This window comes from Arachis duranensis, chromosome 5, assembly GCF_000817695.3.
Source record: "Arachis duranensis cultivar V14167 chromosome 5, aradu.V14167.gnm2.J7QH, whole genome shotgun sequence".
Classification (NCBI taxonomy): domain Eukaryota; kingdom Viridiplantae; phylum Streptophyta; class Magnoliopsida; order Fabales; family Fabaceae; genus Arachis; species Arachis duranensis.
This window is the reverse complement of record NC_029776.3, coordinates 45,282,659-45,302,414: the sequence shown is the minus strand read 5'-3', so window position 1 is coordinate 45,302,414 and position 19,756 is coordinate 45,282,659. Positions and strand designations below refer to the sequence as shown.

The 19,756-nt window shown below is 32.5% G+C and overlaps 2 protein-coding genes across 2 annotated transcripts in view; one reads left to right on the top strand and one right to left on the bottom strand.

Moving 5' to 3' along the window:
- The window catches only part of LOC107489271 (uncharacterized protein At5g01610), a 2,429-nt gene extending 656 nt beyond the window's left edge, over positions 1 to 1,773 (top strand). Inside the window, exons 2-3 of the mRNA XM_016110028.3 lie at positions 308 to 362; positions 1,007 to 1,773. Coding sequence (XP_015965514.1) covers positions 308 to 362; positions 1,007 to 1,386 — 435 coding nt within the window. The 3' untranslated portion in view covers positions 1,387 to 1,773. The remainder of the gene's footprint in view (positions 1 to 307; positions 363 to 1,006) is intronic.
- A 4,965-nt stretch (positions 1,774 to 6,738) lies between these two features.
- On the bottom strand, positions 6,739 to 10,959 carry LOC107489270 (protein RETARDED ROOT GROWTH, mitochondrial). Its single transcript, XM_016110027.3, has 7 exons — positions 10,681 to 10,959; positions 9,405 to 9,519; positions 8,247 to 8,406; positions 8,022 to 8,170; positions 7,711 to 7,862; positions 7,225 to 7,339; positions 6,739 to 6,960 (listed from the first exon to the last, which is right to left on the bottom strand). The coding sequence occupies exons 1-7, from the start codon at positions 10,911 to 10,913 to the stop codon at positions 6,823 to 6,825; spliced, it is 1,062 nt and encodes a 353-aa protein (XP_015965513.1). The 5' UTR covers positions 10,914 to 10,959; the 3' UTR covers positions 6,739 to 6,822.
- Positions 10,960 to 19,756: the final 8,797 nt, after the last annotated feature.

The window sequence follows — 19,756 nt, the reverse complement described above, 5'->3', positions numbered from 1 at the left end:
CATTGTGGAAATCATCAAATTTTGGGTAAATTTTTGTTAGACCATTTTCTGAAATGTTTGGTGATATAGATGGATGGGAAAGGCTTGGACTTTTGATGCTCAGATTTTCGGAAATAATGAAATGACATGATTGATTATGCACGATTTTTTTGTGGTAATTAAGGATAATCTAGGTATTAAACAATTAATGAATAAGATGAAATTTTGCAAATTGCTTCCATAATTTTCCGGAAGATGAGGTCAAAACATTACTGGATAAGATTCTATAATTTTCCGGAAGATGAGGTTCTTTATTTTTTGTTTGCAGACTTTCTCAAGCACAGTTGAAGAGAAGGCAAAATGGATTTTCAACAAGCTAAAAGGTAAGAATCTCTTTTGACCCTTAATATTTCACATGTGCCCATTAATTTCTCGACATGCAAAGTTTTCATTATTTAAATCCCCGCAATAAAAAACATCATGATAGTTACAATTTTTAAGTTCCTTCAGAAACCCAGCTGTTTTCTTCTTTTTTGTTCCAGACACAAGTCACATGGATGATGTGGGTTGTTGGTACTATCTAGACATAAAATAAGTTAATAATTTATTATCTCAGTTATGAATGCATCTCATAACATTCCAGACATACATTCTTCCCATAAAAAGTAAGGGTTAAAAAAGATTTTGTATTCCTTCAAAATTAGTAATTTATGGTTTTGGTACATGTAAAGCTTTTATTGCAGTTTCGATCCAAAAAACTTCAAATAGTAAGCGAAGTTGGGCCCTATTATCATTCCATATGTAATGGTAGCGGCCAATTTTCACTTATTTCTGCATATATTTTGACCAAAACTGCAAGAAATTTTTATATGGACCAAAACTACTGAGCATACCAAAGTTTATCTAACTCAAAGTTTTATAGAATTCTGGGAAGTATCTTTGCAACATTTTTACATCCATTAATTAGATATTACTTTGACGAATATATAAACCACTCTTTCTTTCTTTCAATGTTTTCTTCCCTCAGGCAAGCCATTGAAAAGCCTATCAGATCTCCTCAAAGAGTACAACCTACCACCAGGGCTGTTTCCGCAAAACATAATCTGTTATGAGTTTGATGAAACAAACGGTAAGCTGATTGTGTACCTGCCGTCTTCTTGTGAAGTGAGCTTCAAGGACGCGTCGGTTGTTAGGTACGCGACTCGAGTCAAAGGTATCATTTCGAGGGGAAAGCTGTCGACAATAGAGGGAATGAAAACAAAGGTCCTTGTGTGGGTCAAGGTGACGAGTGTGACAGTTGAGGGTTACAAATCGGACAAGGTGTGGTTCACAGCCGGTGTGAAGAAGGCTAGGTCAAAAGATGCATATGATACACCTCGTGATGCTCTCAGAGTATCTGAATTCTGATTATTGAAGTTGTCCTGCATGATATTTAGAATAGCATCAGTTATTTTGAAATGTTTAATATATGGTAACGGTTTTCCTTTTGGGTCATTCATTGTCTCATTTTTATATGTTTGAGTTGGCAACTCAAATGGGAACCCTAAATGATGCATTACAAATTGAAATCATGCATTGTTTAATTGTTTTAATACTGATTTGATTTTATTTTTTACTCACCAAATTGCTTAGTTGACAATGTCAATGTCACTTTGGTACATGGTAATTGGTAGATGTTAATTACCAATTAACGATACATTACAGCGTAGATGTAGCTTTCATTGAAGATGCCATAGGAATGCTTGTAGACTAGACATTGTGTTATAGAGAAACATGCATACCATTCACTTTCAATTTTAGAATAATACTATGGTGAAGAATGAAAGTGGTTTATTTTATAATAGAAAAAAAGAAAAATAAAAAAATAAAAACATGTACAGTGCACGTTAAAGATTTAATTACAATATTTACTCTTCACATCAAAATTCCCTTAATTTTAATATAAGAGAAAAGACAAATAGATCTCTCACATTTTGTTTCGTAGATATTTTCGTCCTTTATCATTTAAAAATATTTTTAAGTCTCTGATTTTTTTAAAAGTTGGACGTATATATCCTTTCATACATATGGGTTCGTCAAATCCAATAAAAAAGTCAATAAAAAAGTCGAATGTGACTTTTGTTGTACTGACTTAGCCGTTATAAATACATATGTGGAAGAAGAGTTTTCAAAATAGAAAAATTAGTCCTTCCTTAAAATAATAGGACATAAATCTTTCTTCCCCTTTCTTCTACCTCCACTTACATACCACCATTTTCATTTTTCTTCCACCCAAATCACCCTTTCTTTTTGTTCTTCAAATAATAATAGTAAACATTCTTATCAAACCAAAACAAAGCAAATAGATAGCAACATTGAATTTATTGAATTAAAATAAATCAAAACAGTAATTATAATCCATTCACCATGAACAATTTCTTGAATCCTGAATGATTTGACACAACATTAAATTCAACTAACACAAAACACATTCATTAATTCCAAGAACTAATTAATTAGTTGAAAATTTGTTTAAAGTGCTCCAACAACAATACTCTCCGCAAAATTTGTTCCTAATTTCAAACAAGCTACAGCAACATATCACAGAATTAGCAAATCAAACTACAATCTTTTGGCTATCAAACAACATCAAATTCAACCAACACAAAACATATTCATTAATTTCAAGAACTAATTAATTAGCTGAAATTAAAAGAAAAAGAAAAAAAATAAGGGTTCCTTGAAAAAGGCAAAGAGCGAGGAGAGACTTTATGCCAGCTTTATTTCCTAAATCAAAGATTTAAAATTTTTCATAAAGGAACATAGGTTCCAATCGGCTACAAAACAATAGCTACAAAATTTTCCGTTGTTTCCATGAACTCGTTCCTATAAACGGGCTATGGATTAACATGAATGAAGCTTCTAATTTCTGCTCTAGAAAGTGCAAGATTCCTAAAAGAAAGATATACCCAAGTGGTACAGGGGCCTGGATGGATATGCTGCTTGAATTGCAAGAACATCACCAAAACGCCATGGGACGATCTTCCATATAAGATAAACACATCAGGAACACTGGTTCCAATCGCCTACAAAACAATAGCCACAAGTGCAATAGTCCACTGTATTGGTGTTCTGGAGTATGATGCTCATAGTCTTCATGGTTTCTCTTAGTCCATTGCAACTCACAAGTCCCTCCAAGGCCTTCAAGGTAAAAAATCATTCATTTTGTCCTGATCAACTTACGTCAGTTTAGGAAAATAAGCTGCGCATTAGATCGGTGACAATCAAGGATTTATGTCCTATTATTTTCAAGAAGAGGGACTAATTTGTTCCGTTTTGAAAACTCCCCCTCACGTGTGCATCCATAACGGTCAGGTTAGCACAACGGTTGTCACATTAGACTTTTTCTTTGGGTCTAACAGACCCATATTTTTAAATGGTAAGGAACGAAAATATTCGCCAAACAAAAAATCAAAGATTTTTCTCTTAATATAATTTATAAACAATATAAACGAAAGACAATTATGCATATTGTCAAAACATAAAATCGATGCATTTCAAGAGAACAAAAGTATATTTCAGCTAGACGCAAGTTTCTCTCTAGTCAAAACCTGAACTTGAATTTGAAATCATTAGTTAAGTGCAAGGAGCATCTGTTATTCTGACTCTTGGTCAAGACAAATCATTATGGCTGTATTTGGTTATTGTCTCAAAAGAAATAGAGAGATAGATACAAAGATATAAAGATGCATAAATATAGATACATACAAATTTTTTATTATGTTTGGTGTTAATAGTCACAATACACAAGACACATTTAACTAATTCGAAAGTCAAATTTATTCTCAAATCAGAATAACCTCAACACCACCACTATTATCACCACCACTATCATCACCAATTTCTACCACTATTATTATCACTACTGATTTTTTAATCTTCTTTTAAATAAATAAAATTAACAATTCTAATTCAAGGGTTGTGCTACCATGTAGAAGAGAGATTCTTTCGATATATGTAAAAACCACGTGTCGGTCAAAGACATAAGTAGCAAAAATAGCATATCAATGCATCAGCATAGGACCTATGCAATTGGAGTTCTCCAACTACAATCAATAGGCTCCACATATTTTTTAATTATGTCTAAAGAGATTTATTAAATATTTAAATTTGCTAGATTACAATTAAAAACGGGGAATTATTTATGCATAAAAATACAAAGAATCTTTTACAAAAATTATAAAATTTTAAATAAATTTCACTATTCGTCTATACCATTTATTGCTAATAAGAACTTACAAATAAAAATTATTAGTTTTTTACCCCTGCTAATGATAACCAAATGTAAGCTCTTTTTTTTTTGGTGATTGAAATGTAAGCTCTTTAAAATAAATATATTTTACCTAAACGATATACTTATTATCAAATTCTAGAAAAAAAATATACCCTAAACAATTTATTTTGAAAAAATAAAAATATACAAAAAATAAAAATATACTTATTATCATATTTTATAACTAAAAATATATAACTTTTTAATTAAGGCTAACAATATATACATTATCTGCGGGTACATAGTCCTACCGAATTCGATTAATAAAATTGTCTACCCAATTTGCTGCGAATAGGTTATTATATAATATATATTTAAATTTAAAAATTATATATGTAGTGAATGAATATTAAACCCACAACCTTCTTTTTGTACAAACTCAAGATAATCACTAAGTTAATAATTTAATTTATTAATTTAATATATTTATTATTTAAAGAATAATGTTATGAGAACTTAGAATTAAAAAAAGAGTGATGAGACATTTATCTTTATTTGAGCTATTTTAATTTTATTAAGAACTTGATAATCATATCATTTGTAATTTTATTTTGAATTTTTTAATATTTTATTATTTTTAATTTTAATTTTAATTTAAACTTAATTTTTTATTTTTTATTTTTTATTTTATTAATATGTATGAAGTATGAAATGATTGAATTTTATATTTGTTTAAAAATTTTTTATTTTTCTGTAGAGTAGGATTGAAAATTTTAGGATGCGAATAAAATTAGAGTTAAGTTTTAAAAACATTTTTAATTCGCGGACAGGATTAGAGTAAAATTTGAATATAATTAGGGTAGAGCTCAGACCCTATTCTATCATATCCATTGTTAGTCCTACTTCTAATATATATATTATTTTAATTAGCATAGTATTTTTTTTAATTTGTAGTGATGAATGAATTAAACACTAAATTCTTCTTTGATTAAAAAGATGATTAGGAACTACAAATTATTAAAAATTAATTAAAATTCAAGAATTTTCATCATCTATTTTTCTTTTACTTTTTCTATTTTCTTTTTTAATTAAAAAATAATGTTCTAAAAGACACCTAATGTTGACAAATGAGACATTATCTCCTAAACTCAATCACGGCATGTTATATCATCCAAAAGTCTTCCTAATTAGATAAATGTAAAAATAAGATACACTTAATTTTCTAAACAATAAAAAATTTAAATGCATTTGTACGAAGAAACCCTTTTTTCACAAAATAATAAAATAATTTAAACATAATCTACTATTCTCTTCCTCCATTTCAAATTTATTATTTCTTATTTTAATGTCGTTAGAAATTAAATGTCTTTCTTTAATACTAGAGATATTTTTGTCTTTCTTTTCTAATTGATTACATTTTCAATCATTTAAAAACTAACTCGATCCAATATTTTCATCAATTAACCCTAAATCAGGTCCCAAAACTCAAATTAATTGGGCAGTTATAATCTGTTAATAAAGTCACCAAATCATACTAATTCACATTATCCACTGTGAAGCTATTCCTAGACTGCAGACTTTATGTCTAATAGGCTACAACTTTCAATCAACAACTATCAAGATGAATGACGACAAAATGGTGAACATTAGCTACATAATCAACACGTGTATTCTACATGTGTAAAATCAAATGACTATCTATATAGCAAAACCCCTAATTCAAATATCACTTAAACAATTTAAATTAAAAAAAATTAAAAAAAGGCAAAAACAAATCTAATATGAGGGAGGGTGAGGGTTTGTTGACGCACTGGAGGAGAAGGAAATGATGGGGAAAATGACAGTGATGGCGAAGGGCGATGCGGAAGCAAACAACAGTGTTGGACGACCTTCTTCATGATCGCGGTTAGTGCGCGTTCGCAGAGGTAACCTTCTTCATGTTTGCGGTGGTGCCAAAGAGGAGAGAATGAAAAAAAGAGATCCAGAAAAAGAGAGAGAGACGCCAATCTTGGAGAAGATAAACAAAAAGTGCTTTGGAAGCATAGCTATTTGATGGATCTGGTATGGTGGAAGATGATGAAATAGATTTGGAGATAAAGAGTTGAGATGCAGTAACAATGGAAGTTAGAGGAGGCAAAGAGAAAAAAGAACGTTAACTGAGTTGGGTAATTTTGGAATTTGATCTGTTTCTCAAGCCAAATTTCTGCGTCTTTTCATTTTGGCCAGACACAAAATACATATTTTCTGTGGATAGTTATGTGTAACCGTGTCTCTCTTGAATTTGTGTCTTACAAAACAAACATTACACGTGTTGTTGTGTGCGTGTCTCTCATGTACACGGACACCATCCAAACGCAGTGTATCATAACAATATATTTTATTTTGTTGGATCATCATATTCTCAAAATATACAAGTTTCAGATTTTCTCAATGAACTGAACCTCCATTTTATTGGTTTTTTGTTTGGGGTGGGGGGTGTATGTGGATCTTCTTCTACCACATACAAATAGGTGAAAATATTTTATTAGATAAAAAATTGGAAGTATTGTTACAAAAAATTAATCTATAGCTTCAATCTCCTTCACTAGTTACTAAGAGATTGTATTTGACTCTCGAAGAATCTCATAAAAAGATATAACATTTTCAATAGTCAATAGGCCAATAATGCACCATTCCAAGAAATCTGACTTCCTGTTCTGGAGAACTTCTTGGAGAAAATGAATATTGTGCTGCAAGAAACCAAATCAACAATATTTACAAGCCTTAATTAGCCATCATCATCATCAATTAGAGTATAATAGTTCTTGAATTTTCAATCTTAGATGTTTGCTAATTAATGTAGCCATGTCATTTGAAGGCAAATTAAAGACCCATCTCAAATGAACAACTAAGCGCATTGCTAGGTTTAGATGGGATGAGATCTGGCAAAAAATTTCAAATGCTATGGGTAAAATCAATTAAATGATTAATGTATAAGGGAAGAAAGGAATTACCTCGACAAATTTCAATTTGAAATCCAGGTTTCCAAAGCGTTGAGCAACTTCATACTCCTCCCGTAAATATTCGTATATTTGTGCATACTTCGCATCTCTCCAAGCAATTTCTGATCTGATTCATCCATAACAAGGCATGAATGAAGATGCCAAGAATATCATAAACTGTATTTACTTAAATTCTCTTGGATGACTTCTTTAACAAAAAAATATTTGAAATATTTAGGGATGTTGTTTTTCAACTTATTCCCACATTATAACTTTAGCGTTAATTGCATTTTCCCTCCTCCAATTTTCTGCCATATGAAGTTTCCAAACTTAAAAAATCTGCAAATTGGCAGATTGAACATGTTGGTGCTTTTTACTTCTTAACAAAATTTCGGGTGTCAAAGTTGCATATTTAGAAATGTTCAGAAGGTCGATTTGCATATAATAAAAATTAAAAGTTCAAGGGGGGTAATATGTCTCCAACAAGGATGATCATACCTCTCAAAGAGACCGACTTTAAGAATCACATCAGCTAAGTGCGAGTTAGCTTTCCCAACCAGCTGTAGAAGCTTCTTCTTATCCATAGTGAAAGTCCCAGTTTTCTCCATTCCACGATTTATGCCGGCAAACTCTTCAACTAAGCCATCAACCTGATTTAATGTACTTTATTTAATGTACTTTGTTTCTAGTAAGCCATAGGAACATGTCAAGTTATACATGACTAGAATTTAATGTACTTTATTTCTACTTTGAGATAGCAAATGGACGCCAAAGTAACAGAATTAAGATGGCATTTAGTGCATTTAAACCTGTGACACAAAATAATCAAGAGCAATGCTTTGTCCCAGTACACTTCCAATTATACGGATGCCATCAGTATCCAAAGATTTTAGAACTATGTAGTCTGGGCCTCCTTGCATGTCTTCAACTAATAGTGGCTTTTCCTTTACTGCATAATCTAATTACAATGAAAACGTTAAGCATAAACAAAAGGATTCGGAAGAACTATTTAACTAATTGATAAGAAAATTTACCATCTTTCCGCATCTCTGGAAGTAAAGTAGATGCATGCCTCTTAACTAGATCTAGGTAAACTTCCACTTCATGATCCTCAATGTTAAACAAAACAGCAGAGCCATACTGGTATACAACCATGTAGCGACAGCTGCTTGCTTTCACATGAAATGCATGTCCCTTCATCAAATGTCTCAACAAGTTCAGAGTTTGCGACATCCAACGTATTGTTATAATATAACCGTATTAGGAAAGATCATCTCATAATGAGACACATAATTTTGCTTTAACCAAGGAGTATTATCTCCCTTTTTAAACATAAATAAGAGTATATTAATTAAAAACAAAAATTTGCTACTTAAAATCAGCTCAACACGTTCTGTTACTCGTATTGAGAAAAAAAACTAGGCCTTTTTCCAATAGGTGACTAGGCTATATGAATCAAATCATTTGATTATCTCATTAACATGTCCACAAACAAAACCATTTGAATTTAAAATCCTTACACGTAGTTTTTGCTTGCCCTTGGTTTTACTCTACCTCTAACTTTTGAATTATCTCCTTATCTTCACATGTGACAAAACCACATTGCTGACGAATGTCATAAAGATTTGAAAAAGGTTCCTTATTGTAATCAAGTAACTCCCCTTTTATCTAGGTATCGTATTGGATTCTCTCCATATTTTTTTCTCACATGAGAGGGTAAAGTATGATCTTTCACCATACATTTTATAGGTGGGACCAAGAAAACATGAGAGAAAACACTTAAGGGTTAAAGATCACGCTTTATACACTCAATTGAAAAAAGATATGAAGAGGATCCATTCCCTGGGACCAACTATGTAAAAATTTGAAGCATAGCACAACAGAGGCAGAGTTTTCTACTAATAAAACAGAGGAGACCATTAGTACCATTAAGAATATTTAGCCGAAATTCTCTACCAACGACTCTTCCTATAATCCTACGCATTCAAATTACAAAATATCAATCATACCAGACTATTAAAATCATGGAGGTGCTTCAAGATGGTACAAGGTGCAGTATTCTAATACCAATGTATTGCGAAAACTGATGTACGAAGTAGAGAGACAGAAACTTAAGATTAGGAAATGAGGCTTTGAACTTTGCATATAAACACAACATTCTGATTTAGAGAGAGAGAGAAAGAAAATCTTACTTTATAGTCTGGATTGAAGTCACAAAACCGGAGGGCAACGTAGTTTGATGATGAGCGAGAAGATGGGGGAACAACATTTCTCATATTGTCAGCCTGAATGCCCTTGAGATTTATACTGCCAAAATTATGAATCTGAGACGGGCCAAAAATCATAAAAACCAGAAAAAAGACAGCAAAAAGACATGAGAGGAAGGGGGTTCAATGCATAACTTAAAAGGATACATTAGACCGGAAAACTTCAAAACCCATAAATCATATGGATAAATTTAAGCCATCACTAAAATTCCAAATCTTTGATAAAGGTGGAAACTCAAGTGCAGTCAACTTTACGTGAAGCTGATAACTGAGAGCCGTTAGATAAAAATTTAATTAAATTATTCAAATCATTTAACGGCAAATTTAATTAAATCATTCAAATCATTTATCGACTTTCAGCTATCAACTTCACGTGAAATTAACTGCACCTGAGTTTTCACCGAAATTAAACTTCCAGCAGTCCAGCACTCAAATTCAACATTAACAGCACAGTACAACTTTAAGTGGTGATCTAGAGAGGAGAGTAGCAAAAATCACAAATGGCGAGAAAAATTAAACACACACGTACACACAAATCATTTCTACGAGCAATAAAGATGCAGGTACTACAAATCCTGTTAAATAAATTCTAAACTCTGAGGGTACTTCAAAACATCTTCCAGTCTTACACATGAAATGAATGAATACAACAACAATAACCAAGTATTGACCTACTATTCAGAATCAGACACATACCCCTTTTTTGCCTTATCACGAACCATGTATATAGTCAAACTATTAAAACTTATATCCTTTTCAATAGAGTTGTCTATAATTTGCCTCTAGTTATTACACTATCCTCCCTCCCTGCATGCATTCTATACCGTGCCCAAAGCAGCGAAGTCGAGATTTTACAATCTTTTCAATAGGTATCTATTTTTCTCCCTTTCTATCTAATGAACTCACTCAATGCACTCCATACCATAGTTAAATGAAACGAAATAAGTTCGGCATGGGAAGGGGTAAGACGCCATATGTAACTATGCTCCATACTCTAACATTAAATGTTAAAATTAATGTACAATCATGTCACAGCCCACAAAAACACAATGTTTCAAACTCCAATAATAACGGGACAACAGCAGCAAGGGAAACAAGATCAATTCTGAGAACGACCCATTTGCTGAACCAGGTGATAATCAAATTAATAATAAAAATTAAGGAACTTGAACGAGTTAAGTTTGTGGGGCGGCGGCAATACCTTGTGCAGAGGAAGTATGCTTTGACGGGGATTTTGACGGTTTGGTCATCCTGCGGAGCTTCGTACCCGAAAGTCGGATCCGGGTCGAAACTGCAAGGAATTGCAGAAGAAGCGGCGAAAGAGAGAAAGCGATTGTTGGTGGAAAGAGGTGGAGGAAAACGAGGTTTGAATAGCGACGACGAAGAAGTTATTCGGTTGAAAAGAAGGGACACGGTTCTCCATCTACCGCCCATTCGCCGAGAGAGAGAGAGTGTGTGTCTTGTCGTCTATGATTCTGTTCTTTACTTTCTAGTCTCTAACTCTTTAGGTAAGCAATGTTTTTTACTTTTTTTCTTTTTTTAATTTAATTTACTGTACCAAAAAAAATATAATTTAATTTTGAGTTAATAAATAAGTTTGATTCATGAAATAAAGTAAACTAAAATTTCTAAAATATCTGATGGTGTTGACAATTAACCAAGAAAAATATAAGTTTATGTTTATATTTGTCAAAAATTGGATTAATTTGACAAAACTACTTAAGAATATTTTGAGGTGGAAAGTCAGGCGTAATCGACTTTATGTAAAGTTGATACTTAAAAGCTATTAGATGATTTGACTGATTTGACTATATTTTCATCTAACGTCTCTTAGATATCAACGTCACGTGAAGTCGAGACTACACCTGAATTTTCACCATATTTTGAATAATTTTGTTAAATTAATCAAATTTTTAATTGATATTAAGTTAATTTAGAATTATTTGTGTTTTAATATTTCATGGTTAAAAATATTTATTTATTGAAAAAAAATACTACATCAATCTTTTAATTTCAAATTATTTTTAGTCTAAAATACAAATTTTAGAGAATTCATGTCTTTTAGCAAATATTTGTCTAATATATAAAATTTTTAAAATCTCAAAAGAACTACTATTTTAATAGAAATTTTAGAAGAAATAACTAATTTTAGTTAATCAATAAAATCAATTTTTTTTATCAAAGACTAGTAAAAATAGCAATAAATTTTTATTAGACAAAAACTCCTCTTTCTACTTAACAAAATACCCTCATATTTCTGTTACAAGTCTCGTTTATTTCTTCCTGCAGAGGCAGATACTCGCGGGTATCCATGAATATTGAATATTATTAAGTTTTAATTTTTTTTAAAAAAATTAATATAACCATAATAAAATCCTATATAATTCAACCAAATATATTAAATCAAATATAATTTAAACACAAATTTAACATAATAATATATACAAAATTTTTAATATATAAACTAAAATAAAATGAATTAGAGTTACTTACATAATTTATATATATAAGAATATTTTAAGTAATTTTTTTTTACAAAAATTTCGCTCACGGGTACCTCAATTCCCGCTTCTATCCCCATTTATTCGGAGAGAGATTCCGTCCCCGTAAAAATTTTACAAATCCTCGTTAACATCTCCATTGTGAATAATCCCTACAGATATCTGAAAGTAAAAATTTTTTTGCCATATCTAGAGACTAGTGCCTAAGCCCTAATGCATGCATTAGAAGCCTGATATGCATTTGCCTCGTTAGATTCTTCATACTACATGACGAAGCTAAAATATTAACAAAATTTAAGCAAGTTGGATAAATTATTCATTAGTCCAAAATGCTCAATAAGAAAAAAAATAAAATATACTCAATCACATAACTTGTGACTCCACCTTTTTTCACTCTCCCTCTTTCTATTCATCTTCTCTACCAAAATGATCATATGTATTCTATAACAACTTAATTTTTTTGTATAATAATTTTTCGAGTTTTTCGTGATTAGAATTTTTGAAATCAGTAAATTGCTTCAATTTGACGAGCGGATCCATATAAAGAAAATTAATTAAATATTATTTTTATATAAAACGAAATGTATTTTGTGAGATTATTTAATAATCTAGTCCAAATTCAATTGGTGAAAAATTTTTATCGGTATTTTTTTATCAGTTTAACTTCACCAAAATATTTTAGAGATATTTTAAAGTTGAGAGATATCATATGAAATTATTATGGATTCGACTCTCGACTTCTACAGCCCAACGATGACTCGGCCCAAAAGCTGAACCACCCCTCTTAGGCCCAATATCTCAACGTCTATCGAGTCATTGAGAGAGAGAGATTTTCATGGAAGCTATGAACCCTCGGTACTTGATTTCTTGAGTTCCTTAACTCCCATAAAAAAAATCTAAACTGATTAAAGTGTTCGTCTCTTCAGTGCCACTTTTCATGGAAGGAATCATAAGGTGAAGTTGTTGTCCCTTCAAACAAGGTTGGGCCAAGTTGGTGATCACGGTGAAATAGTCAATTTTTGACTTTTTTTTAGATTTTTCGGTTGAAAAACTTTCTTGATGTTTCAGTGTTGGTGATTGCAACAAGAAGGTAGGGTTTCGTAATTTTTGTGATTAATAAATGTATTAATATTGTGTGATTACTGGGCTATGAATTAGTGCTTGAATTTGAGTGTTATTATATTGAATTATGTTACAAGTCGACGAAAATAATTTGGTTCCAAAAACGGTTGGAAAACTGAACTAAAAAGCCATGATTATTGGTGAATGTAAGCTAAAATCATGAGAAAAATGATAAAATTTGGTAGCTGGAAATTAGATTTGAATATTAAAAAAAATCGGTTACTGAAAAGATTAAAAAACTAGTTAATAATCAAGTAAAATTTAATGAATTTTTGAAGAGTGTGCTTTGGTTTCTTGAAGAACACTAAACCCTCATATTTTAATTATTCGGTGGCCAAATTATAATTAAAAAAAAATTTGTAGTTGTAAGTTAATTAAAAGAAATTTTGGGGGTTAAAACATAATTTTTAGAAGTTAAGTGGTTAAAGTAAAATTTTTAAAAGTTTGGGATCAAAATAAATTTTTGAAAATTTTGAGAAACTAAATATTATTAATTGAATTTTTAACTCTAAAATATTATTATTATTATTATTATTATTATTATTATTATTATTATTATTATTATTTAAATAATTATCTTTATAATAATAAAAAATATAATATAACTAAAAGTGGTAAGCAAACAAATTTTTCTAAAAGATTTAGGAAGACAATTTTAAATTTAAATTTCATAATCTTCTTCATAAAACACTTAAGGTGAGGTTTGAGAAGAGTACTATGATTGATTACGATATTAAACAAGAACAAAGAAAGAATAATTGTCTTGTGAAAATATAAAACAGAAAACTAATGGTTAGATAAAGAGAAAGACATGGGAAACGGTAAAAGAGAATTAGAAGATTAAAGGTTGGCCTGGCAAGGACTAGGGTTCTGTCCCACTTGCTTAGTGCACAAAGTATTAAATGTTTAACGGCGGAAAAAATCTACGAATTGATAATCATTGATTACGGGGATAATCCATGAACTGTTGAATTATTAAATGCCGATAAATCCCAAAAACTATTGTGTGTTGATTTCGGTGACGCCCACTAATTGAGGATTGCAATTTTCCTTGTGTGTATATTAGGGCGTCGAGCTTTGCGTTGATTGTCGGTGGTCCCGAACTGATGGTATTCTTAACCACTGACATGTATGCATGAAGGACACAACGGAAACCATATCTAAGACTAGTTCTTAGGTAAGGTCGGGTTGCAGGGTGTAAACCGACACATAAGCTCATGGCCTGCAATCCTGCATAGGACAAACATGCATCATACTTGTTTGCGCATATTCTCTTGTTATGTGTTTCGTGTATATGTGCTTCTTGATTAATTGTTTCTCCATTCCCTTAGTTGTTAAAGTTTGTATGTATCCTGTTGTTGTTGCTGTTGACTAAGTATAATATAAAATGAACCTAGCTAATTACCCCGACCCAATTAAGGACTCTCCAGTTCTTACCCCCTCTTTTTCACTTTTTCAGCTACAGGTGCGAAGGCTTATTGTGAAGCTGCAGATGCATGGAGGAGTTTGTTTGTAAGTTGAGTATTTGTAATAATTTATTTATTTTCCCTCGCCTTGTTAGTTGAAGTTTTATCCAGAGGGGTAGGCTTGTATTTGTTGTTCATTTGAATAACTATAATGTATTAATAGTAATTATGTGATTATTTTTCATTGGAAGTCTTTGTTGAATGCTTTTTAATGAATAAAAAACAAAATTCACTAGCTTTTTCCTAAAACTGGGAACGTATTAACGTCGTAAAGACTCAATATTAAATAGATAATACAGAAAAACAGGTTAGTAATACCTTACTTTTAGTAGATCATGATGTGCTAGAAGTTGGGTCATTACAACACACACCCCTAAACCCTACCTCTAAGATCCATTCTGACTTGAGTGTTGGAGTGTCTTGACAGGTCACTCGCCACTATTCACCAGACCAAAAACCATGAAGCTTACTGACGATCGGATTTCTATCGGTAAAGAATTTTATAAAAGTAATCGCGTTGTAAGTATAGTTTCTAAACCAACAGAAAATCCTTTCGTACAAAAGTTTGGTTGTCACAAGTAACAAAACCCAATAAAATTTATAACCGAAGTATTGAAACCTCGGGTCATCTTCTCAAGGAATTGCAGGGAGGTGTGTTTTATTATTGGTTATGGAAAACAATATTTTTAGGTTTTTGAAAGGTTTGAACAAGAGAAATAAATTGCAGGAATTAATAAATCAATAGCTAAGAAAACTCTTGGCAAGGTATGAAAATTAGAAGTCCTATCCTAGTTATCCTTATCAATTGTGATGATAATTCCTTGTTGCTCCCACTTAGTCAACCTCTAACTATGAAGGTAAGTCAAGTGGATAAATCAATATGAATCCTCAAGTCCTAGTTAATTCCTAAAGAAAGACTAGAGTTAGTGGAATTCAAGTCAATTAGCAACTTCCAATTATCAATCAACAAAAGAGTTTGATAACTCAAGAGTCTCTAATTACTCAACCAAAGTCAAAAGGGAAGAAAATCTACTTGAATGAAAATAATTTGGATTAATTAGAAGCATCAATAACATAAATTAAAGAAAACAATTATAAGTCTGAAATATCTCAAATTATATTAAATAAAGATATCCATTCTAACATGGAGTTCATAAACCAATTTAGAAAGATAAATAACAATTAAAGTAATAGAATAAATAAAGTAGAAAATAAATTAAAGGAACATTAAACTTGGAATGAAGAGAAGTAGAAATCCTAATCCTAAAAGAAATCCTAAATCCTAAAACCTAAGAGAGAGGAGAGAGCCTCTCTCTCTAAAAACTACATCTAATCCTAAACTTATGAATTATGAATATTTTTTGTGTATGAATTGATTTCCCACTTTATAGCCTCTAATCTGTATTTTTTAGACCGAAAACTGGGTCAAAAACAGCCCAGAAATCGCTGATTGCGAATTCTGTCACGCTGATTTTCGTCACTACGATGTGTCCGCGTGATTCACGCGTGCGCGTCATTTTTCTGTACGGCCACTATAGCAAATTATATATCATTTTGAAGCCCTGGATGTTAGCTTTCCAACGCAACTAGAACCGCCTCATTTGGACCTCTGTAGCTCAAGTTATGACCATTTGAGTGTGAAGAGGTCAGGCTGGACAGCTTAGCAATTTCTTCAACTTCTTGTATTATTTCCACTTTTGCATGCTTCCTTTCCATCCTCTGAGCCATTCCTGCCCTGTAATCTCTGAAAACACTTAACACACATATCAATGCATCGAATGGTAATAAGAGAGGATTAAACAAAGCAAATTTAAGGCCAAAGAAGCATATTTTCAATCATAGCACAAAATCAGGAAGGAGAATGTAAAGCCATGCATTTTGTATGAACAAGTGTATGAAAGATTGATAAATTCCACTCAATTAAGCATAAGATAAACCATAAAATAGTGATTTATCACTTACCATCCAGAGAACTGTGGATCCTGATATTCCAGGTAACTCACAAATATTGGAGCTGTTTGTAGGAATTCGCAGCAAGAAAGCTTAATGGCTTCCGTATCGATGGACAACAATACTAACTTGAAAAGAATTGGGAATACAATCCCTCTAAGAACCACCAAGTGCTAAACGGGGCTAGAATCTCGAGCGTGGTTCACACGGCGATGACACCTTGTTATCAGTCATGAAACAACCAAAACTCGCACCTTGAATCATTCAACAGCTGCAACACTGGCTGCATAATTTAGAAAGAGAGGTCGCTACGTGAGATTGTTACTAACCAACACCAAGCTCTGAAGTACACTCGAGGTCACAACCTCAAGGGAGGCATCGCTCTAGATCGCCAGAACAACGTAACAAACCAAAAGACGCCAGGGAAGGAATGATCAATACCATCCCTACAATGAAGAAACGAAATCTCCAAGTCGTGAAGGGCACGAACACCACCATAGGGGGAATGACAGATCCCCTACAGGGAAAAGAAGGTGGCATGATGAATTCATTGTCATGGGGGCTACCCTTTTTGACGAAAGAGTCCTCCGAGTTTGTCTACTGAAATATTTAAATAAGCCAACTGATATCCATTATGACGGAACCAAGGACTCCTAAGAGCATCTTACCTCCTTCGTGGCATGGATGAATCTAAAGGGTGTTCCAGATACGGTACAATATTGAGCCTTCTTGGTAACCTTGCAAGCCCTACAATCAAGTGGTTCAACTTCCTGCCACAAGGAACTGTCCTGTACTTCTCAGACATATCCCAAAAGTTCTTTGCCCAATTCACAACATGGATTGCCAAGGCAAAACATCCCATTAACCTATTAGAAGTGACTCAGAAAAATAACGAGTTGACAAGAAAGTATTTGGATCGATTCAACGATAAATGCTTGGAAATAAATGGCTTTGTGGACTTGGTTGCTAACTTATGCCTAACCAACGTGTCAGAAAGTTCACAAATTATACACCCTTAACCGCCCCGATAGCAGAAGTATATCAACAAATAGCAGACCACGGCGTGATACTGAAGGCCCGACAACTAAAAGAGAGGACTGGCGAAAATATGTCCCTGTATTGGCATAATCACCAAGGCTACAGATACAAAATCCAAGATTACATCGATCTCAAGGGTGCCCTCGAACATGCCATCCGAGATGAAAAGTTACCCGAGTTCAGGAAAATCATTCGTGAACCCAAAAGGGCAACCTATGATCGTTCGCTCGAAGCAAGAGAAATGCAGAATCCCAGAACAATCAAAGAAATACCAAGGGAAGAAAATGACCGTGATCCCATGATAATCATTAATGTCATGACGGGGAGATCATGCAAGAAATTCAAATCCTCGCGAAAGAAAGAACCCAAATCCTTGCGACAATCGCTTCAGAACATCTGCAGCCGCCTACGTTTTCTAACATCAACTTCGGTCCACAAGACTGCAAGTTCGGGGACCTAGTGGATGACCCACTTATGGTAATTATGGCCAGAGTAAGAATGTGCCTCGTGAAAAGAATCCTAATGAATACATGCGCCTACTAATTATTTTTTCAAAATGCCTTCGACGCCCTTGGGATAAAAGATGCAGACTTCCAAACCCACTAATCCAGCGTAGTGGGTCTAGGGGACTTCTTCATCAAACGAGACAGAGTTGTCCGATTACTAATTTGCATTTGCATAGGAGCTGAAAGCAAGAAGAGATTGCCTATGGCCAAATTTGTTGTCATCAAGGACTTCAACGCGTACAATGTCGTTTTAGGAAGAAAAAACATAAATAACTTCTATGTGGTGATCTTCACTAAGTTTCCGACATTGAAGTACTGAGCGGATGATGGGACCATTGGCACCATTCACAACGATGTTGAACTGGTAATAACCTGCAATAATGTCAGCCTATCCCTGCGAAAAAATCTCATGATGTGGTGGAGATCTTTATCGCCAACCTAGATGCGAGACTCAAAGAATGTCCCTGCCTAGTGTCAGAAGGGAACCTTGAGAAAGTATATATCAGGGACATGGAGGAGAAGTACACCTTCCTAAATTGAAACTACCTTACGAGCTCAAGGGCCCCTTGCGACTATCGTAAAACAAAACAGAGACCTATTCGCATGGACTCCCACTGACATGCCGGGGTTATACCCTAAGTTTATGTCTCACAGGCTATCCATAAAACCAGAAGCCAAGTCTGGAGCATAAAGAAGGCAAAAAATGTCGGCTAACAAGGTAGTCGAAGTCAAAAGACAAACCACTAACCTCCTGCAGGCCGCATTTATTTGGGAACTCACCTACTCGACTTGGCTGTCAAACATGGTGCTCGTTAAGAAGTATAATGGGAAGTGGCGACTAGGCTCGTCAAGAAAATTCTTTACAAAAGCATGCAATTAAAAAGACTAAATACAAGTTAAATTGATAAATTCTACTCTTTTCAATCCAATAACTATAGTAAAATATATATTTATCAAAACTAAACTATTAATTTATCATTAATAATTTCTTTAATTTTTAATTTGATAACTTATCTTTATTTTTCATATATCACAAATGTATTTCAATAACCAAAAGCGATCATCACACAACATTGACCAAACTAATAAAAACTAAAATCAAAGCATTATTCTTTCGAAGAATACATCATTCAACCTGTGTGACATGCATTAAGGATAGTATTTTCAAGTCTTGTACATTAATCTTTTTAGCCACATGTATTCAAAGAAGGTCCTAGCTATGTTTGACTAGTCTTTAGATACATGTTTGCTTTGGCAAATTGAACGAAAAAGTAAAATAGAGAGAAGAAGATTAACATTCAATAATAATGTGCGTAAAGATGCAAATGTGGAAGAACATAATTGTAATAATATTGAATTTTTGCTGTTGTACTCTATGAGAAGAAGAAAGGAGGATCGTATAAATGAGAAAATAAATGAAAAGAATAAACAATTATAAATGATAAAGTATAATCTTTTACTTATCATTTAATACTTTACGTCATATGCTATCTCTTGGTTCCACTTAAAGAATGTAAAGTGAAAAATTCACTTTACCAAACAATCCAAGAAAAAAAGAGAATTCATTTTCAACTAAAAATCATTGCCATAAAGATTATAAAAAATAAATAAAAAATAATTAAAAATATATTTGTCACTTTATAAAAAAAATATGATCTTTTTTTAAATATTATAAATATTAATCTTTTTTTAAT

Bases quoted from the DNA above. Each gene is read 5' to 3' on its own strand.
- LOC107489270 (XM_016110027.3), bottom strand. From the start codon at position 10,913: ATGGGCGGTAGATGGAGAACCGTGTCCCTTCTTTTCAACCGAATAACT. The intron at 8,171-8,246 runs GTAAATTTTCTT...CATTGTAATTAG, and splicing joins TCCAGAGATGCGGAAAGATG to ATTATGCAGTAAAGGAAAAG. The intron at 6,961-7,224 runs GTAATTCCTTTC...GGTTTCTTGCAG, and splicing joins TCAAATTGAAATTTGTCGAG to CACAATATTCATTTTCTCCA.